The 24,999-nt window shown below is 43.4% G+C and overlaps 1 protein-coding gene across 2 annotated transcripts; it reads left to right on the forward strand.

The window, feature by feature from the left end:
* The first annotated feature begins 1,776 nt into the window (after positions 1 to 1,776).
* Positions 1,777 to 24,495, forward strand: lman2 (lectin, mannose-binding 2). 2 transcript variants are annotated; one of them, XM_071204569.1, is made up of 8 exons: positions 1,777 to 2,128; positions 7,746 to 7,864; positions 8,024 to 8,141; positions 10,796 to 10,875; positions 12,073 to 12,234; positions 17,020 to 17,134; positions 19,895 to 20,014; positions 23,745 to 24,495. In XM_071204569.1, exons 1-8 carry the CDS (start codon positions 1,993 to 1,995, stop codon positions 23,903 to 23,905), a joined length of 1,011 nt encoding a protein of 336 aa, XP_071060670.1. In that variant the 5' UTR covers positions 1,777 to 1,992; the 3' UTR covers positions 23,906 to 24,495. The 2 variants fall into 2 exon arrangements, with proteins under 2 accessions (XP_071060670.1, XP_033948925.1); XM_034093034.2 differs by lacking the exon at positions 10,796 to 10,875 and adding an exon at positions 10,670 to 10,752 and having other exon boundaries at positions 1,785 to 2,128.
* Positions 24,496 to 24,999: the final 504 nt, after the last annotated feature.

A 24,999-nucleotide genomic window follows, 5' to 3' on the forward strand; every position in this document is an offset into this window, starting at 1 on the left:
AGTTGGGTCGGTCTGAAGGGGAGGGGCTTAGCTTGACCCTGGTGGTGGTGAATGGATAGTTGGGGTAGGTCTGAAGGGGAGTGGCTTAGCTTGACCCTGGTGGTGGTGAATGGATAGTTGGGTCGGTCTGAAGGGGAGGGGCTTAGCTTGACCCTGGTGGTGGTGAATGGATAGTTGGGGTAGGTCTGAAGGGGAGTGGCTTAGCTTGACCCTGGTGGTGGTGAATGGATAGTTGGGTCGGTCTGAAGGGGAGTGGCTTAGCTTGACCCTGGTGGTGGTGAATGGATAGTTGGGTCGGTCTGAAGGGGAGTGGCTTAGCTTGACCCTGGTGGTGGTGAATGGATAGTTGGGTCGGTCTGAAGGGGAGTGGCTTAGCTTGACCCTGGTGGTGCTGAATGGATAGTTGGGTCGGTCTGAAGGGGAGTGGCTTAGCTTGACCCTGGTGGTGGTGAATGGATAGTTGGGGTAGGTCTGAAGGGGAGGAGCTTGACCCTGGTGGTGGTGAATGGATAGTTGGGTCGGTCTGAAGGGGAGGGGCTTAGCTTGACCCTGGTGGTGGTGAATGGATAGTTGAATTCGGTCTGAAGGGGAGTGGCTTAGCTTGACCCTGGTGGTGGTGAATGGATAGTTGGGTCGGTCTGAAGGGGAGTGGCTTAGCTTGACCCTGGTGGTGGTGAATGGATAGTTGGGTCGGTCTGAAGGGGAGGGGCTTAGCTTGACGCTGGATTCAGAGGGACAGGAGGTGAAAAGGGGGGGAGGAGGGTTGCGTCGAGTCACCTGAAATGATAGCTGTCAGAGGTGGGAGAGCAGATTTAAAAGGGTTAGCGGAGCGCTATGATAGGCTCGTGAGAATAGAGCGAAGTGATTGGTTAAGCTGGGGAGTGGTCACTTATTGAGAGGAGAGAGAGTAAAATGGAAATAGTAAATGAATGAGTAAAGACGGTCTTCCTGGTTGAACTTCATGTTTCTTATATCTAGTCAGAATATGTCTCTACTCCTGATATAAGACATAATAACTTCAGAAGTAACACTGCAGTGATTTATCATTATATTGTTAAGTCAAACAAATCTTATTTTAAACTGTATCTCAGATGAAACACATTTACATATTTATTAGAAAATCACCAACTAACATCAGAACACTTTTGAGCATTTGCGGCTTATTTTGTAACACAGCATTTCCTGATTCTGGTGAAATATAGTTCAACATGAGTTCTCCAGCTAATTACAAGATCTAAATATGTATGTGATGTGTAAGAATGGTTATGCTATATAATATGGAGGTAGATTAACTCAGACGATTGCTAACAAGCATCAGGTAGGATTTTTTTTGTGAAATGGCAAGAGGGGTGAAGTGGGACTCCCTATATTTTTCTTTCTTTGTTTTTTCTCTTTCTTTTTGTATTATCGTTTACGTAATTTGTATCTGTGTTTCGTATTTGTATCCAACACATGTTTTTACTTTCAATATAATTCGCCTACATTGTGCTCTTAATTCCTACATCATTTTACTTAATTAAGGTTTTTATTGCTTTATTTTTTGTGGAGTACTTATAGTTTTTGTATTAATAGTACTTCTTCCACCTGATAAAACCCTCAGCTTTCTGCACGTGTTTATTCGCTGGCTTCTGTCGCCATCTAGTGGAGAACAGGCGAACAACACGTGTACTACAAGGCTCCTGATTGGCTTAAATTGCGATGTGCTGCTGTCTGATTGGCTGGTAACATTTCAACCGTCTAAAATCCGTCTTCCGTGTAGAAACACATCTTAATGTTCTGTAATAATTACAGTCTAAATACATAATGTAAATAAGATAGTGTTCGTTATTAAAATACGTGTGTTGATTTATGTATTATTTTAGAATACATAAAGGGTGAATACATTCTCTCTGTTTAGGAAGTGAGGCCAAAAGACTTCAGTCCTCCGGAGGATAATAGAGGACGGACCGAGTCAGTTTGTGAGAGTTTTTATCCGAGGCTGTTTTGGACAACATGGGAAACTTTGGAGTATTTGTGAGAACAGCTGCGGTTCTCCTGGTGTTCCAGCTGTGTGAGGTTCTGTGTGATATAACGGACGGGAACACGGAACATCTGAAGAGAGAACATTCATTAATCAAGCCTTACCAAGGTAACCCTGTTAGCCTGTTAGCATGTTAGCTCCTCTGGGCTGCTGTCATTAAGAAACAAACACCACTTTTTAAAGAAGTTATTGCACATTCAGAATACTTTAGTGTCCGTTAAATGTACCTGTAATGGACGTTTGTCTTCGGCACAGGCAACTCAGCATCGCAGTACCTTTGGCTTTATGCGTCCCTCAAAGGGGCCACAGATAGCTTAACATAGATACACATTTAATTACACTGTTTACGAAATAAACATCTTAACCAGAGGTGGGAGAAGTACTGAGATACCAGGTCTTGTACTTGAGTAAAAGTAGAAGTACTCAGATCTTGTAGTAAAAGTAGAAGTAGGCTACCAGATCGTGTACTTGAGTAAAAGTAGAAGTACTCAGATCTTGTAGTAAAAGTAGAAGTACCAGATCTTGTACTTGAGTACAAGTAGAAGTACTCAGATCTTGTAGTAAAAGTAGAAGTACCAGATCTTGTACTTGAGTAAAAGTAGAAGTACTCAGATCTTGTACTTGAGTCAAAGTAGAAGTACTCAGACCTTGTACTTGAGTCAAAGTAGAAGTACTCAGATCTTGTACTTGAGTCAAAGTAGAAGTACTCAGATCTTGTACTTGAGTAAAAGTAGAAGTACTCAGATCGTGTACTTGAGTAGAAGTAGAAGTACCAGAGTGTAGGAATACTCTGTTACAGTAAAAGTCATTCAAAATGTTCCTCAAGTGAAAGTAGAAAAGTATTCTCATCTAAATATAGTGAAAGACAGTGAAAGTAGTCGTTGCGCAGATTGGTCCATTTCAGAATAATATATATGATGTGTTTTATAATGATTGATCATGAAAGTGTTCTCAAAGCTGGTGAAGGTGCAGCTAGTCTGAAGTACTTTGTAGATTGCAGGGTAGCTGGTGGAGGTGCAGCTAGTCTGAAGTACTTTGTAGACTGCAGGGTAGCTGGTGAAGGTGCAGCTAGTCTGAATGGCTTTGTAGATTGCAGGGTAGCTGGTGAAGGTGCAGCTAGTCTGAAGTACTTTGTAGATTGCAGGGTAGCTGGTGAAGGTGCAGCTAGTCTGAAGTACTTTGTAGATTGCAGGGTAGCTGGTGGAGGTGCAGCTAGTCTGAAGTACTTTGTAGACTGCATGGTAGCTGGTGAAGGTGCAGCTAGTCTGAAGTACTTTGTAGACTGCAGGGTAGCTGGTGGATTTACTCCAGGTGGAACTGAAGTCTGATTCAACACTTGGTTAGATTTCACATCATTCATCCACATCTGTGAAGTAACTAAAAGTACACCATGTACCTCTGAACTGTAGAGGAGTAGAAGTGTATATATATATATATAACCTGAACGACTGGTATTTCCGCCCCTTCATTCTTCACGGCATTGCTCGACCTGCTCAGCTTCATTTCTTAGAGGAAACATTAGGATAAAGCGACACTTAACGTCAGGCACCTCATGCTGTGAGACGTCAGGCTTTGGACCAAACAATCGAAGTTACCGAGACAACCGAATGCAGTTTAACAAAGTGCAAAAAGAGCTTCAGAGGAACGTCCTCTTAGTTGGACTCTTCAAATACTTTATCCGTCTGCTATCAAACTGCTTTAAACACGCCACACTAAATTACGCTACGTCTTGCTGTCCACCTGGATGTGTCGTCTTTTCCATTGTAATTTGTGTTTTTCTATATTTTAAAAGCTATTTCTTGCCTCTATGTGTTTGCTGTAATAATTCAAATGTCCCCCTAAATGTAACACATCTCAGACAAGGGTGTCAAACTCAATTTCATCGCGGGCCACATTAGCATTATGGTTGCACTCAAAGGGCCGGTGGTAACTTTATAAATATATATCAAATAATGTATTACATTATTGCCTCTGAATGATTATTATCGGATTGGGTAATAACTAAGTAAGTTTGAAAGCAGAAGTCCAGGGCAAATAATTGCAAGTCTCTTCAGTGCGCATGTCACAAAACGAGATGCATTGTGGGACATGTAGTTTATGGGCAACCTGCTTCTGTAAAGCGGCATGTAACCGTATAATAAACGTATTCTATTCTTTGCAAGCTCTTGCGGGGCCACATAAAATGAAGTCGCGGGCCGAATGTGGCCCCCGGGCCTTGAGTTTGACACCCCTGCTCTAAGACCAATTAAGAGGAAGGAGTAAAGCAGTGTTTCCCCTAGGTCAGGGGTGTCAAACTCAAGGCTCGGGGGCCACATTCGGCCCGCGACTTCATTTTATGTGGCCCCACAAGAGCTCTGAAAGAATATGATATGATTATTATACGGTTACATGCTACAGAAGCACATCGCCCATAAACTACATGTCCCACAATGCATCTCAAATTTGCCTTTTTTTTCTCAGAATTTGCATTTTTTCATAGAATTCCTTTTTCTCAGAATTAGATTTGTATTTCAAAATGTCACTTCTATTTCTTTTTTCTCCAGAATTTGGCTTTTCTTTTTAAATCATTTTGGGACATACGCACTGAAGAGACTTGCCCTATTCTTCTGCTTTCAGACCGAGTTAATTATGAAGTTATTACCCTAATAAAAAAGCGACAGTAGATATAGATTAGCTGCAATTTGGTGCTATATGTATAAAACCATTTTTTTTTTAATAAAAACTCACCTTCAACACAAGGCTTTCCAGAGTGCTTGACATTGGAAGCATTAAGATGTAGTGCAGCAGAAATACATTACAATACAATCATCAAAAAGAGAGGGAAACATAAAACAAGTAGGACCGGTCTAGATGTTACAGAGCGGTGACTAGTGATTTTATATAATATGCTAAAAGCTTTAGGTCATTCTCTAAAGGTGATGCAGGCTGTCTTTGCTTTAGAAGAAAGCCCTTAGTGAAAGATACGGGACAGATGTGCTTTAGTGGGACACTCGTATCTCTCGATCAGACCGCGAGCTGCAGGCGACCGTTAGAGCAGCAGGTGTGCAGCTGAGGGACTACATGCAGGTTAACCACCTGTATTTATAATCTGCAGGTAAGTCAGGCGTTTGTTCAGGGCGTGTGCAGGGGAAGGAAAACAGACCGGTGTCCTGTCCGTCAGCAGAACACGCGTACTGATGAGGACACTACATACTAACGGCTACACTTAGATACAGCTAAACGTGCATTCAAGCTGTGGTTTTCTCACGTAAACGTCTCCACAGTAGGGATGGGTATCGGTTGAAATGTATCGATTCCGGTTCTTATCGATTCCCAGTTTCGATTCCAAAATTGTAAAAGAAAGAGGTCAAATGTTATAGATAACAAAAATATCTTTATTCTTTCTTCCAAGACACAGATAGATAATGTAGATCCTTCACTAACGTGTAGTTATCTACTCATCCACAGAACTATTCTAAACAGCCGGTAGCTCCACGTGACTCGATAACCTGATGAATGGCAATAACTCGTCTGTAGAACAAGCGATACTCGCCCTGGCGTTATATCCCCTAACATCCTCTGAGAATAACAAATGGCCTGCTGACACACGCTGACTCGGAACAAAGGAACCGTGATGTAAGTGAGTCCAGTTTAAAAACAACAATCATGTTCCTCCAGACACTTTATTCATACCCTTTAAAAGGTTTTTTAAATGGACTGTACTTGTATAGCGCTTCATCCCGTCTTTACGACCCCTCAAAGCGCTTTACATGCTACTGACCCACTACTGACCCGCTACTGACCCGCTACTGACCCGCTACTGACCCGCTACTGACCCGCTACTGACCCGCTACTGACCCACTACTGACCCGCTACTGACCCGCTACTGACCCGCTACTGACCCGCTACTGACCCGCTACTGACCCGCTACTGACTCGCTACTGACCCGCTACTGACCCGCTACTGACCCGCTACTGACCCGCTACTGACCCGCTACTGACCCGCTACTGACTCGCTACTGACCCGCTACTGACCCGCTACTGACTCGCTACTGACCCGCTACTGACCCGCTACTGACCCGCTACTGACTCGCTACTGACCCGCTACTGACCCGCTACTGACCCGCTACTGACTCGCTACTGACCCGCTACTGGCCCGCTACTGACCCGCTACTGACCCGCTACTGACCCGCTACTGACCCGCTACTGGCCCGCTACTGACCCGCTACTGACCCGCTACTGACCCGCTACTGACCCGCTACTGACCCACTACTTAGACTAACGTGAACTATCTAAACCAGTGGTTCCCAACCTTCTTCCCCAAGAGCCCCCCCAAATGACTCTGGTTGGAAGTTGCGCCCCCCCTGGTGGGAGGGATTGACCAATCAGATGAGGCTCACGTCATGCCCCTGCCAACCTGTGATTGGTCAGTGCCATGCCAAGGGAAGCCAGAGGCGGCTGGCCTCACAATCCAATCAAATCGCATCAACTCATGCCCCTTTCACACCAACGCGTTTTCAGCTCCGGCTCGGAGTTGGAGCCTGAAAAGTACCGGTTTTTCCTGTTCACACCGCAGAGGCGCCGCCTCTTAGCTCCGGAATCCGGTTCACTTCCAGCTCCAAACAATTCTCGGTCTAGACTCTAGAGGCAAGAGCCTCAACAGCGCTTCAATACAATCGGCCATTGTTGTTGTTGTCGATGTGAGGGATTTCCGCGCGGTTTGGATTTTATGAAGCAGGCACGTAGACGGTGGCGTCATGACGCAGCAGCGGCAGCTCCGGGCGGTGTGAACAGAGCGGGAGCAGAAAGGGGAAACCGGAGCTGAACCAGAAAAGCTCCCGCTCGGAGCTATAAGGGAAAAGCGCTGGTGTGAAAGCCGCATTAGTGTTGCAGTGACGCGTCCTAAAACCCGGAAGTAAGCTGCGCTCGGGTTCCCTCCACAGAAAGCAACGGGATTTCTCCATAGGATTTTGGAAAATAGCTTGAAATAAGGTCAGTGGAAAACTGTTAGATAAATGCACGTTTTGTTCAGTCGGATAATATCCACATGTCTACTCTACTTTTATATTTTTCGAATCGTAAATCTAATCGATAGAAGATAGAAAGCGCCACTGCACCACTCTCTCCGCCGTTAGAAAGTAGCAAGCAATTGAAGCAAGTGCAATTACGGAGGGTGGAGATTTGGAGTATTTAATTAACAATAATTGTACTAAACTTCCGCTACAGCAGCAACAAATACAATCTGATGACAGGCCGATGCCCAAACTGGAGCTGTGTACAGCGAGGAGAACAGGAGCGAGTCGGACGTAAAACGTTAAAGGTCTCCTGATTTAGTTTGTGAATGCTTATTAGAGTTTGGGCTGGAGAGTGCGTGCGGACCTGTCGGTTAGATACCAGGCGTGTGCAAGTCCTGCATCTGATACACATGTGTGTAAAATGGTACCGGGTGCTGTAATCACTCATCTGGTTATTACATTGACCACCCCCAATCCTCAATGCTCCTCAACAATCCAACATAAACAAATAATTATAATACATTTGACTTGTATAGCGCAAAGACGCTTTGACAGAGAATAAAACGACCCATGTATATATCAGACCTAACACAATAACATAGTGCAGATTATGTTGTGAGTAGTGCAGGTGGAATGAACTATATACATGTTGCACAGAATGTTGTCGGTAAACAAGTGACTGCAGGTAGAGTAAACAGTGTGTTGTTGTTGTTGTTTGCTTGTTGTGCTCAGGAGTGGGAAACAGCCCCTCCAGTCAGTGGGACTTCTGGGGCAGCACGCTGGTGACGAGCTCGTACGTCCGCCTGACTTCAGACGAGAAGAGCAAGCAGGGCTCCATCTGGAACACTGTGGTGAGGAGGCGCTGCACCCAGGCTCCCAGCAGGGGGCGCTGCAAGGCACTTCAGGAGGAAGTCTCTGTCTCACCTGTCGTACAGTGATCACATATTCTGTTCTCTCTCTGTCTCTGTCTCTCTCTCTGTCTCTCTGTCTCTCTCCCCCCCCCTGTGCAGCCGTGCCACCTGAAGGACTGGGAGATGCACGTCCAGTTTAAGATCCACGGCTCGGGGAGGAAGAGTCTGCACGGAGACGGCATCGCCCTGTGGTACACCAAAGACAAACTGCACCCAGGTACACTCATCCTACCCACAATGCACCTGTCTCTCCTGCAGCTTCCCCCCTTCACTTTGGTGTCTTTTTAAAATAAACATTAGTACCATGCAACGTCTTTATGATCCTCTTATATTTTTACCCTGTTTTATTTTAGAGTACCGTCCCAACCCTGATCTTCAGCTCCCGTCCTTTTCTTCCAGAGATCATTATCATTACTCCGTCATGCCCCTTTCACACCGACGCGTCTTCAGCTCCGGCTCCGGTTCGGAGCTGGAGCTGAAAAGTACCGGTTTTTCCTGTTCACACCGCAGAGCGCCGGCTCTTAGCTCCGGAATCCGGTTTTCCAGCTCCAAAAAATTGTCGGTCTAGAGCAGTGCTTCTCAAAGTGTGGTCCGCGGACCATTGGTGGTCCGCGGACCATTGGTGGTCCGTGAGCGCCCCCTAGTGGTCCGTGAGTATATTGGTAATATTTCACATTTGAAATAAATAAATATATTTAAGTTTTCCGCACCCTCACGGGAATATCTCCGCAATGGAGCGAGCTTACGTTTGACTTTCGATTGCATGAAATAGCCCAGCGCAACACCTTCATCACACATGTTGCCACCTGTTTGTACCATTTTCAGGCGATTTGTAATCTGTTCTAGAAAAACGATGTGTTTTTTATATTTGTGGAGTTAGGTGGTCCGCGAGTGTTTTTTTATTGGTTAAGTCCTTGGTATGAAAAAGTTTGAGAAACACTGCTCTAGAGGCAAGAGCTTCGGAGCTAAGAGGCGGCGTCGCTTACGTCTCAATTACGTCGAGGCGAGGGCAGATTCGTCGTTGAAGTAGACGCTGAAGACCACAAAGAAGTCTTGCAGGCACGTAGATGGTGACGTCATGATGCGGCAGCGGCAGCTCTGGGCGGTGTGAACCGAGCGGGAGCAGAAAAGGGAACCCGGAGCTGAACCAGAAAAGCTCCCGCTCCGAGCTAGAAAGCTGCATGAGTGAACTCTCCCCCGGCTTGAGCTTCAATCTCAGGATCCTTGTATCTGTGATCCTCTCCAGAAAGGAAGTAGCATCACATACAGAGACTAGTTCCTGAGCAGTGTCCTTCACATGCTGATATCCAAGAGAGGGAGTCACACAGTCACAAGATGGAGGAACAGAAAGCAGTATCAATGTTTCCTTCAGATCAGCTCCACGTCAGAAATGAGCATGCTTGATGTCTCTCTCCATAGAGGCTGAGTCATCATGTTCATCACATAGCTATCATCTGCCTCAAGCAGTCCTGATGCTCTTCCAGGTCATCACACATCCTGCCATGCTCACAGCTAGTTGATACCTTTGTTATCACGTTACTCTCACGTTGGAAGAGGACACTCAGGCTGCAGTCGAATAGTCCATTTAGCTTAGGAACCTTCCTAAAGGAGTGAAATGACCCGGAAGTCCCTCAGTGGCAGCCATGATAAGTGCCGTTCGAATTCTCTAGATGATAGGAAAGGAGGTTTCAAACTTCCTTTATAACCTCCTTTAGCTTAGGAACCACTGGACCTCCCTCACCGAAAGGAAAGGAGAAAATGCTGCCCCACAATGCATTGCAGCCGCAGCATTTGCCGTCACTCAACAGTCGGCCGTTCACGGAAACAACCGATTATGACGGAGAAATGATATCATGAGAGTTACGGTGCTTATTAAGCATTTTAAAACATAGGTGGTAAGTTGGCAAAGTGCTTTGTTTTGAACGTTCATCAGTATTATAATCAAAGAGAGAAATATGAACGTTAGTTTTTACTGAAATTATCAAATAAAGTCAACATTTCAGTCTTCACTGAGCTGTGTGGGGTTTGTTCAACTTCTAAAAGATGTTTGAATGGTGATATACACAGTGATAGATGTTAAGGACTAACGTTTATAATAAATACATCTGTATTGATTTTAAGATCTTTAGTTCATACAATCATACGTATTGGGATCATTTGTATTAATGTGGACCGGAGGGAGAGGGTGACGAGCAGAAGTTTCACTTTCCTTTTTTATTTAAATTCCAACTTTGGTCCTGAAGAATATGTTTCTCTGTTGTCCACGTTCATAAAGCAAAGCAGCAGCATCAGAGCACGGTGCAGAGTCTCTAGATGAGTTCACAGGAGTCCCTCGTTCTTATTAAACATCCATGTTGTAGTCCGCTGTATAGAAAACTGTGGTTTCCATGGTTACCCACAGCAGCAGACGCACACAATGACGTCCGCTGGCGCATCATAAACACGTCGGATAGGGAAAGTGCATTCGGATTCTCTAAAGTACCGCAGTCTCTTCTCCTAAGTCCTTTTGAATTCTCCTATCCACTATCCCTTAACCCCGTGACGTTTCACTCAGAGGTCAAGGAATAGGAGATAGGGTTAGAACTTAGGAGCTGATCTTTAAACTATCCGACTGCAGCCCTAGCCTTTGTAGCATGCTGCTCTCACGTTGGAGAGGACACTCAGTGCTTCCCCTCATCAGTGTCCCGTCTCCATCCTGTTGGTGTGTGTGTCTCGCCTCACGTCTCGTCTCTGCTCCACCTCCAGGCCCCGTGTTTGGAAACCAAGATCAGTTTATTGGCCTGGCTGTTGTTGTGGATACCTTCCGCAATGACCTCCATGGGATGGATGTAAGTGTGTGTGTGTGTGTGTAACCTGCTTGTCTCTTTGCAGGCCCTGTGTTTTCCAACAATGCTCAGTTCCACGGGCTGGCTGTGTTTGTAGATACTTACTCTAACGATGATGCCACAGATGTGAGTGTGTGCTGCAGCTCTCCGCCGGCATGCTTCATCCACTCTGAATGGGCATGTTGTTGGCATGTTCACATCGTCACACACAGAAAGACACTCGGAGAAGCTAATATTGATCCATATCTGATGGTAGACTTGCAGGGATACTCAACTTGCTTCGCCCTGGGTTCACGGGAGACCAGTTACTCACAAGAGTAATAGTATGAGTACAAACAAAGCATCTATTTATCTGTCAAGTTGAGTATCACTGTTTTGTGAATGAAGACGCATCCACTGCTCCACAGATCCAACCAAACGTCTCTCAGAGGGGCGTGGGGAGGGCTCCTTACTTTCATCTAGCACCAGACAGAGAACCAGCACTTTGGAAACAGGGCTGAAACAGAGGGGGTTATGGGTAATGCTGCAATGATCTGTCTGGTGTTTCAGCCAATCAGAGACAGGCTCTGGATATATCTGAGAGCTGTGATATATTGATGAAGAACAGGATGATAGGGGAGCTTTAATAATATGCACATACATCCTGTGTGTGTGTGTGTGTTCGTGTGTGTGTGTGTGTGTGTGTTTGTGTGTGTGTGTGTGTGTGTGTGATGTTGATAGCTGCTCTCCTGTGTGTGTGTGTGTGTGTGTGTGTGTGTGTGTGTGTGTGTGTGTGTGTGTGTGTGTGTGTGTGTGTGTGTGTGTGTCATGTTGATAGCTGCTCTCCTGTGTGTGTGTGAGACATGTTGATAGCTGCTCTCCTGTGTGTGTGTGTGTGTGTGTGTGTGTGTGTGTGTGTGTGTGTGTGATGTTGATAGCTGCTCTCCTGTGTGTGTGTGTGTGTGTGTGTGTGTGTGTGTGTGTGTGTGTCATGTTGATAGCTGCTCTCCTGTGTGTGTGTGAGACATGTTGATAGCTGCTCTCCTGTGTGTGTGTGAGACATGTTGATAGCTGCTCTCCTGTGTGTGTGTGTGTGTGTGTGTGTGTGTGTGTGTGTGTGTGTGTGTGTCATGTTGATAGCTGCTCTCCTGTGTGTGTGTGTGTGTGTGAGACATGTTGATAGCTGCTCTCCTGTGTGTGTGTGTGTGTGTGTGTGTGTGTGTGTGTGTCATGTTGATAGCTGCTCTCCTGTGTGTGTGTGAGACATGTTGATAGCTGCTCTCCTGTGTGTGTGTGTGTGTGTGTGAGAGAGACATGTTGATAGCTGCTCTCCTGTGTGTGCAGCGCTCCTTCCCCTTCATCTCTGCGATGGTGAGCAACGGCTCGGTGAACTACGACCACGGGAAAGATGGCCGAGCCTCTGAGCTGGGGGGCTGCTCGGCTGAGATCAGAAACAAAGATCACGACACGTACCTCGCCATCAGATACTCCAAGGGGAGGCTCACCGTATGTACACACACACACACACACACACACACACACACACACACACACACACACACACACACACACACACACACACACACACACACACACGTTCACTAAGCGGAGAAACGATATCCTGTCACAGAGATCTGCTATTTTAAAGTCAAGTCAACACATATCGACCCTAAATAAAGTCTGTATTAAGAACGAGAGATGTTTTAACATATGGCTTAAACAAATGACAACTAGTGGCACTTATGTCTGACTAGTTAGCACACAAGCCTTACTAGTGACGCCAGGAGCAGCGCTAGCACCAAAGTCCCAACTTGTAAGCGTTTTGAAGAACTCGTGGCCCTCTGAGCGAATATCTAACGAGTGAACTCAAAGGGCCAACTAGTGCAGGCCGCTGCCGGGTGCTATCAAGGATATGGAATAAGTACTCAAATGGCTGTACGTCGTGTGTGTGTGTGTTAGGGTAGTGTGTGAGTTAGCGTAGTGTGTGAGTTAGCGTAGTGTGTGTACGACTTGGTGTGTGAGTTAGCGTAGTGTGTGAGTTAGCATAGTGTGTGTGTTAGCGTAGTGTGTGTGTACGACTTGGTGTGTGTGTTAGCGTAGTGTGTGTACGACTTGGTGTGTGTGTTAGCGTAGTGTGTGAGTTAGCGTAGTGTGTGTACGACTTGGTGTGTGAGTTAGCGTAGTGTGTGTGTTAGCGTAGTGTGTGTGTTAGCGTAGTGTGTGTGTTAGCGTAGTGTGTACGACTTGGTGTGTGTGTTAGCATAGTGTGTGTACGTGGTGTGTGTGTTAGCGTAGTGTGTGAGTTAGTGTAGTGTGTGTGTTAGCGTAGTGTGTGTGTGTGTGTGTGTTAGCGTAGTGTGTACGACTTGGTGTGTGTGTTAGCATAGTGTGTGTACGTGGTGTGTGTGTGTTAGCGTAGTGTGTGAGTTAGCGTAGTGTGTGTGTTAGCGTAGTGTGTACGACTTGGTGTGTGTGTTAGCGTAATGTGTGTACGTGGTGTGTGAGTTAGCGTAGTGTGTGTGTTAGCGTAGTGTGTGAGTTAGCGTAGTGTGTGAGTTAGCGTAGTGTGTGAGTTAGCGTAGTGTGTGTGTGTGTGTGTTAGCGTAGTGTGTGAGTTAGCGTAGTGTGTGAGTTAGCGTAGTGTGTGAGTTAGCGTAGTGTGTGAGTTAGCGTAGTGTGTGTGTTAGCGTAGTGTGTGAGTTAGCGTAGTGTGTGAGTTAGCGTAGTGTGTGAGTTAGCGTAGTGTGTGTGTTAGCGTAGTGTGTGAGTTAGCGTAGTGTGTGAGTTAGCGTAGTGTGTGAGTTAGCGTAGTGTGTGAGTTAGCGTAGTGTGTGTACGACTTGGTGTGTGAGTTAGCGTAGTGTGTGTGTTAGCGTAGTGTGTGTGTTAGCGTAGTGTGTGTGTTAGCGTAGTGTGTGAGTTAGCGTAGTGTGTGAGTTAGCGTAGTGTGTGTGTTAGCGTAGTGTGTGAGTTAGCGTAGTGTGTGAGTTAGCGTAGTGTGTGTGTTAGCGTAGTGTGTGAGTTAGCGTAGTGTGTGAGTTAGCGTAGTGTGTGTGTTAGCGTAGTGTGTGAGTTAGCGTAGTGTGTGAGTTAGCGTAGTGTGTGTACGACTTGGTGTGTGAGTTAGCGTAGTGTGTGTGTTAGCGTAGTGTGTGTGTTAGCGTAGTGTGTGTGTGTGTTAGCGTAGTGTGTGTTAGCGTAGTGTGTGTACGTGGTGTGTGTGTACGTGTTGTGTGTGTAAGGTGTGTGTACGTGTTGTGTGTGTAAGGTGTGTGTACGTGGTGTGTGTAAGGTGTGTGTACGTGTTGTGTGTGTAAGGTGTGTGTACGTGGTGTGTGTGTACGTGTTGTGTGTGTACGTGGTGTGTGTGTGTACGTACATCTAGTATTAAAAGCCAGAGCAAAGAGGTGAGTTTTTAGCAGATATTAAAAAAGTGAGGGGATGGAGTTCACTGAGCTTGTTGTCTTTGTGCTCATGTCATACAGCTCTGTAACCCCGGTGGGAGCATGTTGCATATTACCTGGTGAAGAATACAGGGATGAATGGACCGCCTTACCAGCGGCGACCCAGCTTGATGTGCCAGCCCTTATGAGGCATCTCAACATCGATTAAATTGTATATTGTAAATTGACAACATCTTTTGATCTTTTGTACAGTGCATTTGGTTCTCTCTTTTATTTACCACATTCAAGACGGGCACAATTACAATAGTGCAGACACACCTTTGTGCAAAGATAATATGGCAGTATCAGAACAGTGTGGCGATATAATAACAAACTGCCAGGTGTCGTATGCACAGTAAATAGGCTCAGCAGTTAACACACCTTTATTATATATCCTCCTGAGAGGAACTCGGTACACTAACTCCTAAGATGTTCCCTTACTATAATTAATTAAAATATTGAACTCACAACACTGGTATTTACAAACTTAACCATTTCTCTTTCAATAAATGAATAGTGCTTGTGTTGATGGACGACATTTTGAAATACAATGAAATTATCTATTTCAAAGCCACATATTGTGGGTGGGACACAACTAAAGCTTCGCCAGTTTATAACCGATGAAACATGATGGTACATTTGGAGTTGGGAACTGCTTTCTGTAGAAGCTGCTGCATCCCGTCCTCGGAGTAAATTGCCAGAAGCGCCGACACTTCCTCATCATTCCACCGCTCCGGTGTTGTAGTACGTGTGGTCATAACTGCTTTAAAGTACAAAAAAACTACTCGCTCAGATGTGGTTTTGTCGCGAGGAAAAAAATGGCTGCCTAACAAAACAAATTCAGAGTCTAACGGGGCGTGGTTTGCAATTCGCCGAGCCAATAGAAATAGAATAGAAATTGGCACTCTTTTGTCACCAGGTTCGTACCACCTCTCTAGCAGGGACTGAAAATGGCCAAAAGAGTTCCCGGCACTGAGTAGTCCCGGCGGTGTGAACGCGACATTATTGGTACTAACGGAACTAAAGAACCAAAGCACCAGGGAAAGTCCTGCGGTGTGAACGCGACATTATTGGTACTAACGGAACTAAAGAACCAAAGCACCAGGGAAAGTCCTGCGGTGTGAATGCGGCTAAGGCTTATGCAGCTCGTCACACAGGTGCAGCTCGTCAGGCAATGGAACCTGCAAACACACGGCACCCCACGTGCTGTGGAGGGGTCGTCACTCCAAGCAATACACAATAGAATATATAAAACATAAATGAAAAATCTCTACAAAAGACCAATACAATACAAACACAGAAACGTATTGACATGTTGGTTATATACGCCAAAAAGGCTTCAAATGTATTCAGTATTGTATGAACATGTTTTAATTGGGGGGTGGACGTCACATCCTCTAGGGGGGTCCGGGGGTACGCCCCCCCGGGAAGAAACGTTTAAAGTAAAATGCTTCAATCTGAGCACACATTACTAGAGACCTGATCTAGGGGGTACAACTCTAAACACCCACATGAAAAAGATCGGTTTACATTTTAATAATTAAATAAGTATGTGAACATAACCAGTAACCCATAGCCAATAACAAATACATGGAACTTATTTTATTTTTGTTGTTCATTTATATCTTGTTTTACCGTAACATTTATTTATTCATGCATATTTTTGTATCAAGTTTTAGACGATATGTCTGGTTTCCTGTCCGATAGTACAACCTGTTTATCCAGATAATTATAAAGTGTGCTTTGGAAATATGTGTTTGCATACATTTCAGTTACCTCTCTCGCTCGCTCCCACGCCCACTGTGGCTGTGAGCTGCGGGCGCCTGATAAGCCAACACCCCCCACTTTCATCTCGTACAGCGCCCATCGCACGGGGCGAATGGAACGTGTAACCGGGGAGAAAAGGGTGTTACATTTACTTACTTATGAATGTTGTTACATCGAGGCTGAAAATTAGGATGAGCGCAAACAGTCAACAATGTTTTTTTCCCTCAGCGCCCCTCAGATCTGGCGCCCTAGGCGACCGCCTATGTCGCCTATGCCAAAAACCGGCCCTGTACAGCATGCTAACTGTGTGTCTGCATAAAGCCGAGTTATGATTGGTCACAGGTCAATAGTTACAGTGAGATTTACTCCCATACTTGTGGCCATACTCGCGCAGCCCTACAAACGAATTGATATTTCCTCACTTCGTTCTTTAGCAAGTGTGCAGAGCAGTTTGAAGGTTGGATGATTGTAAACCTTTTTTTGTGTATATATATTTAATTTAAGATGAATTCCAGTTTATTTGTAGAACTTTCTATTCGTATTGTGGCATCAATGTGCATTTGATGATGGAGCAGTTGCTTTAGGGCCACAGTGTATATCCCTGAAGGTCAAATAATGACATCCCCGACCTCCGCCCCCTCTCGCACCTCCACACAGAGCCCCCCACAACTTAACCCCTGCACACTATATACCTTTAAAGTAGATAATGATTTAGTATTTGAAACAGCTGTGACGTTCCAGTCCATGAAACTATGTGTTTAGAGTTTTGATTTAGACTGAATGCCATTGGGTGTCATGCCCAGTGAGCATGTCGCTGGACTTCAATATAATAATCATCCGAACATATAAAGAAAATATATGAAGTTAAAATATAATTACGATGTGGCATCAAAACGTAGGAAATCAAGTCTTCTTAGCAAAAAATGTCAATCAAATAATTGCTAAACACGAGAGTAAATATAAACTCAAACACAACAAAACAAACATCGGGAATACAAAAGGTTGTCAGCTAGTAAAATATATTTTCTTTTTTAGTTAGTCCCGTGTTATATTGCATCTCTAACATCTGTCTCTCCTGCAGCTGATGATCGATGTGGAGGATAAGAACGAGTGGAGAGAGTGCATCGATATCGGAGGAGTGAGACTTCCCACCGGATATTTCTTCGGAGCGTCAGCAGCTACAGGAGATCTGTCAGGTGGGTCTGAGCGCCAGAGGTGGGAAGTAGTGGAGTACACATACTTTGTTCCTGTACTTAAGTACATTTTTCTGGTATCAGTACTTTACTCCAATACTTATTTTCCTGACGACTTTTTACTTTGACTTCTTACATTTTGAACCCAAATACCTGTACTTTCTACTTCTTACATGTGGAACTCAAATACCTGTACTTTCTACTTCTCACATGTTGAACACAAATACCTGTACTTTCTACTTCTCACATGTTGAACACAAATACCTGTACTTTCTACTTCTCACATGTTGAACACAAATACCTGTACTTTCTACTTCTTACATGTTGAACACAAATACCTGTACTTTCTACTTCTTACATGTTGAACTCAAATACCTGTACTTTCTACTTCTTACATGTTGAACTCAAATACCTGTACTTTCTACTTCTCACATGTTGAACTCAAATACCTGTACTTTCTACTTCTCACATGTTGAACACAAATACCTGTACTTTCTACTTCTTACATGTTGAACTCAAATACCTGTACTTTCTACTTATTACATGTTGAACACAAATACCTGTACTTTCTACTTCTCACATGTTGAACACAAATACCTGTACTTTCTACTTCTCACATGTTGAACTCAAATACCTGTACTTTCTACTTCTTACATGTTGAACCCAAATACCTGTACTTTCTACTTCTTACATGTTGAACCCAAATACCTGTACTTTCTACTTCTTACATGTTGAACTCAAATACCTGTACTTTCTACTTATTACATGTTGAACACAAATACCTGTACTTTCTACTTCTCACATGTTGAACACAAATACCTGTACTTTCTACTTCTTACATGTTGAACCCAAATACCTGTACTTTCTACTTCTCACATGTTGAACTCAAATACCTGTACTTTCTACTTCTCACATGTTGAACTCAAATACCTGTACTTTCTACTTCTTACATGTTGAACACAAATACCTGTACTTTCTACTTCTCACATGTTGAACACAAATACCTGTACTTTCTACTTCTCACATGTTGAACACAAATACCTGTACTTTCTACTTCTCACATGTTGAACACAAATACCTGTACTTTCTACTTCTCACATGTTGAACTCAAATACCTGTACTTTCTACTTCTCACATGTTGAACTCAAATACCTGTACTTTCTACTTCTCACATGTTGAACTCAAATACCTGTACTTTCTACTTCTCACATGTTGAACTCAAATACCTGTACTTTCTACTTCTCACATGTTGAACTCAAATACCTGTACTTTCTACTTCTCACATGTTGAACTCAAATACCTGTACTTTCTACTTCTCACATGTTGAACTCAAATACCTGTACTTTCTACTTCTTACATGTTGAACTCAAATACCTGTACTTTCTACTTCTTACATGTTGAACTCAAATACCTGTACTTTCTACTTCTTACATGTTGAACTCAAATACCTGTACTTTCTACTTCTCACATGTTGAACTCAAATACCTGTACTTTCTACTTCTTACATGTTGAACTCAAATACCTGTACTTTCTACTTCTCTACATGTTGAACTCAAATACCTGTACTTTCTACTTCTCACATGTTGAACTCAAATACCTGTACTTTCTACTTCTACATGTTGAACTCAAATACCTGTACTTTCTACTTCTACATGTTGAACTCAAATACCTGTACTTTCTACTTCTCACATGTTGAACTCAAATACCTGTACTTTCTACTTCTCACATGTTGAACACAAATACCTGTACTTTCTACTTCTCACATGTTGAACTCAAATACCTGTACTTTCTACTTCTCACATGTTGAACTCAAATACCTGTACTTTCTACTTCTCTCATGTTGAACTCAAATACCTGTACTTTCTACTTCTCTCATTCTCCAAACAGCTGGTTCCTTTAGTCTGAATGTGTGTTGGGGGCGTGGTCATTATTCTTTAGAGTCACTGCGTGCCTATTGGTTGGAACACGATCCGTGTATCCATCACTTCCTGGTCTTCTCTAAAGAAGAGGGACCAATGGAAACGTTGTCATGTTGCCGTTGTTCAGCATGGAAACATTCATTAGCTAACAATGACATTATTGTTCTATTGATATAAAGGGAGGTCAGGTACTCTTTAAAGCAGCTGCTAGCTATGGGTACTTTTTACTGAAGGACATTTCAAAGCCTCTTTACTTTGACTTGAGTAAAGAAGTTTAGTCAGTACTTCTACTTTCACCAGAGTATTTTAAACACGAGTATCTGTACTTCTACTTGAGTAAAGGAGGTGTGTACTTTAGCTATCTCTGCTGAGTGGAACATCTGTCCTTTTAATAAACAACCAAAACAAAAAGTCATAAAGCGCACTCGGAACTCTTTAAATATAAGTTCGCTGTGGAGGAAATTCTTAAGAGAAAGTGATAAATGAGTCATGGACAAAGTTAGTCTTTTGTTTTATTTAATACATTAATTGAGAAAGTCAATAAACAAGATAAATGGATCTGAAATGCAGGAACAGAGCAGCTCCACCCTCAGAGGAGAAAGAAGTTCTGCTCAGCCTCTCTGTCATGAGAGGAAACCGCTGGTCTTACATCTCATCGTCAAACCTGAACATCTGTCTCTGTTAAACACATACAAGACTAACAATACACTTTAACAGAGTAAAATAGTATAAGACTATATGTTTTAAACGATTATATGATCCTTTGACACGACACTGTTTTAACATTATTCTACCGAGTCTGGAATTGATTCGGTAATAGTTTGAACTCTTTTTTATTTTCCAGATAACCACGACATCATCTCGATGAAGATGTACCAGCTGATGGTGGAGCACACGCCCGAAGAAGAGATTGAGGACTGGACCAAAATAGAGCCGAGCGTCAGCCTCCTGAAGTCCCCCAAAGGTAGAGCAGAGGACTCTTTAAAGTAGAGACACTACATACTGATATACACCTGACCATCAGCAGGAGAGGACTCTTTAAAGTAGAGACACTACATACTGATATACACCTGACCATCAGCAGGAGAGGACTCTTTAAAGTAGATACACTACATACTGATATACACCTGAACATCAGCAGGAGAGGACTCTTTAAAGTAGATACACTACATACTGATATACACCTGAACATCAGTAGGAGAGGACTCTTTAAAGTAGATACATTACATACTGATATACACCTGAACATCAGTAGGAGAGGACTCTTTAAAGTAGAGACACTACATACTGATATACACCTGAACATCAGCAGGAGAGGACTCTTTAAAGTAGAGACACTACATACTGTTATACACCTGAACATCAACAGGAGAGGACTCTTTAAAGTAGAGACACTACATACTGTGATACACCTGGACATCAGCAGGAGAGGACTCTTTAAAGTAGAGACACTCCATACTGTGATACACCTAGACATCAGCAGGAGAGGACTCTTTAAAGTAGAGACACTACATACTGATATACACCTGAACATCAGCAGGAGAGGACTCTTTAAAGTAGAGACACTACATACTGATATACACCTGAACATCAGCAGGAGAGGACTCTTTAAAGTAGAGACACTATACTGATATACACCTGAACATCAGCAGGAGAGGACTTTTTAAAGTAGAGACACTACATACTGATATACACCTGAACATCAGCAGGAGAGGACTCTTTAAAGTAGATACACTACATACTGATATACACCTGAACATCAGCAGGAGAGGACTCTTTAAAGTAGAGACACTACATACTGATATACACCTGAACATCAGTAGTAGAGGACTCTTTAAAGTAGAGACACTACATACTGATATACACCTGAACATCAGCAGGAGAGGACTCTTTAAAGTAGATACCCTACATACTGATATACACCTGAACATCAGCAGGAGAGGACTCTTTAAAGTAGAGACACTACATACTGATATACACCTGAACATCAGCAGGAGAGGACTCTTTAAAGTAGAGACACTACATACTGATACATACCTGAACATCAGCAGGAGAGGACTCTTTAAAGTAGAGACACTACATACTGATATACACCTGATCATCAGCAGGAGAGGACTCTTTAAAGTAGAGACACTACATACTGATATACACCTGAACATCAGCAGGAGAGGACTCTTTAAAGTAGAGACACTACATACTGATATACACCTGAACATCAGCAGGAGAGGACTCTTTAAAGTAGAGACCCTACATACTGATCTACACCTGAACATCAGCAGGAGAGGACTCTTTAAAGTAGAGACACTACACACTGATCTACACCTGAACATCAGCAGGAGAGGACTCTTTAAGTAGATACACTACATACTGATATACACCTGAACATCAGCAGGAGAGGACTCTTTAAAGTAGAGACACTACATACTGATATACACCTGAACATCAGCAGGAGAGGACTCTTTAAAGTAGAGACACTACATACTGATATACACCTGAACATCAGCAGGAGAGGACTCTTTAAAGTAGAGACACTACATACTGATATACACCTGAACATCAACAGGAGAGGACTCTTTAAAGTAGAGACATTACATACTGATATACACCTGAACATCAGCAGGAGAGGACTCTTTAAAGTAGAGACACTACATACTGTGATACACCTGGACATCAGCAGGAGAGGACTCTTTAAAGTAGAGACACTCCATACTGTGATACACCTAGACATCAGCAGGAGATGACTCTTTAAAGTAGAGACACTACATACTGATATACACCTGAACATCAGTAGGAGAGGACTCTTTAAAGTAGAGACACTACATACTGATATACACCTGAACATCAGCAGGAGAGGACTCTTTAAAGTAGAGACACTACATACTGATATACACCTGAACATCAGCAGGAGAGGACTCTTTAAAGTAGAGGACACTACATACTGATATACACCTGAACATCAGCAGGAGAGGACTCTTTAAAGTAGAGACACTACATACTGATATACACCTGAACATCAACAGGAGAGGACTCTTTAAAGTAGAGACACTACATACTGATATACACCTGAACATCAGCAGGAGAGGACTCTTTAAAGTAGAGACACTACATACTGTGATACACCTGGACATCAGCAGGAGAGGACTCTTTAAAGTAGAGACACTCCATACTGTGATACACCTAGACATCAGCAGGAGAGGACTCTTTAAAGTAGAGACACTACATACTGATATACACCTGAACATCAGCAGGAGAGGACTCTTTAAAGTAGAGACACTACATACTGATATACACCTGAACATCAGCAGGAGAGGACTCTTTAAAGTAGAGACACTACATACTGATATACACCTGAACATCAGCAGGAGAGGACTCTTTAAAGTAGAGACACTACATACTGATATACACCTGAACATCAGAGGAGAGGACTCTTTAAAGTAGAGACACTACATACTGATATACACCTGAACATCAGCAGGAGAGGACTCTTTAAAGTAGAGACACTACATACTGATATACACCTGAACATCAGCAGGAGAGGACTCTTTAAAGTAGAGACACTACATACTGTGATACACCTGAACATCAGCAGGAGAGGACTCTTTAAAATAGAGACACTCCATACTGTGATACACCTGGACATCAGCAGGAGAGGACTCTTTAAAGTAGAGACACTACATACTGATATACACCTGAACATCAGCAGGAGAGGACTCTTTAAAATAGAGACACTCCATACTGTGATACACCTGGACATCAGCAGGAGAGGACTCTTTAAAGTAGAGACACTCCATACTGTGATACACCTAGACATCAGCAGGAGAGGACTCTTTAAAGTAGAGACACTACATACTGATATACACCTGAACATCAGCAGGAGAGGACTCTTTAAAGTAGAGACACTACATACTGATATACACCTGAACATCAGCAGGAGAGGACTCTTTAAAGTAGAGACCCTACATACTGATATACACCTGAACATCAGTATGAGAGGACTCTTTAAAGTAGAGACACTACATACTGATACACACCTGAACATCAGCAGGAGAGGACTCTTTAAAGTAGAGACACTACATACTGATATACACCTGAACATCAGCAGGAGAGGACTCTTTAAAGTAGAGACACTACACACTGATCTACACCTGAACATCAGCAGGAGAGGACTCTTTAAAGTAGAGACACTACACACTGATCTACACCTGAACATCAGCAGGAGAGGACTCTTTAAAGTAGAGACACTACATACTGATATACACCTGAACATCAGCAGGAGAGGACTCTTTAAAGTATAGACACTCCATACTGATATACACCTGAACATCAGCAGGAGAGCACTCTTTAAAGTAGAGACAGTTCATACTGATATACACCTGAACATCAGCAGGAGAGGACTCTTTAAAGTAGAGCCACTACATACTGATATACACCTGAACATCAGCAGGAGAGGACTCTTTAAAGTAGAGACACTACATACTGAATACACCTGAACATCAGCAGGAGAGGACTCTTTAAAGTAGAGACGCTACATACTGATATACACCTGAACATCAGCAGGAGAGGACTCTTTAAAGTAGAGACACTACATACTGATATACACCTGAACATCAGCAGGAGAGGACTCTTTAAAGCAGAGACACTACACACTGATTTCTGTGTGTTTCAAAGCTCGTATCTTACTTTCTTCCTCACAGATAACATTGACGATCCCACTGGAAACTTCCGTGGTACGCCCCTCACTGGGTGGAAGGTGTTTCTCCTTCTTCTCTGCGCTCTGCTGGGAATCGTAGTCTGCGCCGTGGTGGGAGCGGTGGTTTTCCAGAAGAGACAGGAGAGGAACAAGAGGTTTTACTGAGGAGAGAAACGACGTCCTGCTCGATGTGGAATGAACTGTCTCCAGACGACAGATTGAGCACAGTCGATGTGAATTATTTTCTAAAGATTGTACAAATGTTGATATCCTCGAAGCTCTGTGGGGACGTTCTGTTGTTGCTAAGGAGGTGCTGAGGCCGTGATCAATGCTGTTTCTTACGCCACAAATCTGGTCCTGTTCGTCTTCCAGGCGATTTAACGGATTATTTATTGGCCGAAGGAAAAGGCTCCACATGCAGGAAGCACAGTATAGTGAATTATCCGCTTTCCCCCGTGGGTGTGCTCTATCGATGGAGTTTGATTCTCTGCTTTCATGCTTCTGTTTAATCTCCACTGATAACCCCTCACACGCAGACCACTAAGGCGTCACCTGAGTTAATAATTTAGTCCAGAAAACATCAAATAATTTAACTGAAAACCTCAAATTCTCTCAGAATGCAATTTCTCTGTCTCGCTGACATCGGCCTTATCATTTTGCATCTAAAATGTAAGAAACTGGAATTAGATTGTTATTATAATGTTTGCTTTATTAACAATTTAATCATATTGTATGTTTTTGATGCAGTTGCTGATCAATCCCACCGGCTTTAAAAACACACTCAATCTTACAATTTGACGATGAAATGAGAAACCCCGGCAGATACAAAGCAAGTATACATCATGTGAAATGGGATTAGCTGACGTCTAATCATAAATCCACCGGAGGGGCTACAGCTCTGATAAACGCTTAAAACTGCACTTCATGATTAGTTGTACAAATAAATATCAGACTCACTTCAATTAGACAATTAGCCTCATGCTATTCTATTTACGGTTTGCATTATACTCCAGTTATCAGCATAGTGAACTCCGAAATGTCGAGTGTCCCAAATCAAAATGTCAGAAATGTATGATGGGGTCGCCAGCACATAGAGACTGCCGGGTGCTATCCTGCATATGTTGGGCAATCGGCACAAAAGCATACGTTGCATTGATTTGGAGTGGTTCTTGAGGTACATTGAGGATGTGGAATACATTTCTGACATTTTTAGGATCAGAAATGGCAGTTTTGAGTCGCCTAACTCTTTAAAATCGAGC

This window comes from Pseudochaenichthys georgianus, chromosome 10 (assembly GCF_902827115.2).
Source record: "Pseudochaenichthys georgianus chromosome 10, fPseGeo1.2, whole genome shotgun sequence".
NCBI classification, from domain to species: domain Eukaryota; kingdom Metazoa; phylum Chordata; class Actinopteri; order Perciformes; family Channichthyidae; genus Pseudochaenichthys; species Pseudochaenichthys georgianus.

Excerpts from the sequence above, each read along its gene's own strand:
- lman2 (XM_034093034.2), top strand. The coding sequence starts at position 1,993 with ATGGGAAACTTTGGAGTATTTGTGAGAACAGCTGCGGTTCTCCTGGTG. Across the intron at positions 7,865-8,023 it reads GCTCCATCTGGAACACTGTG|CCGTGCCACCTGAAGGACTG; the intron begins GTGAGGAGGCGC and ends CCCCCTGTGCAG. Across the intron at positions 17,135-19,894 it reads AGCTACAGGAGATCTGTCAG|ATAACCACGACATCATCTCG; the intron begins GTGGGTCTGAGC and ends TTTATTTTCCAG.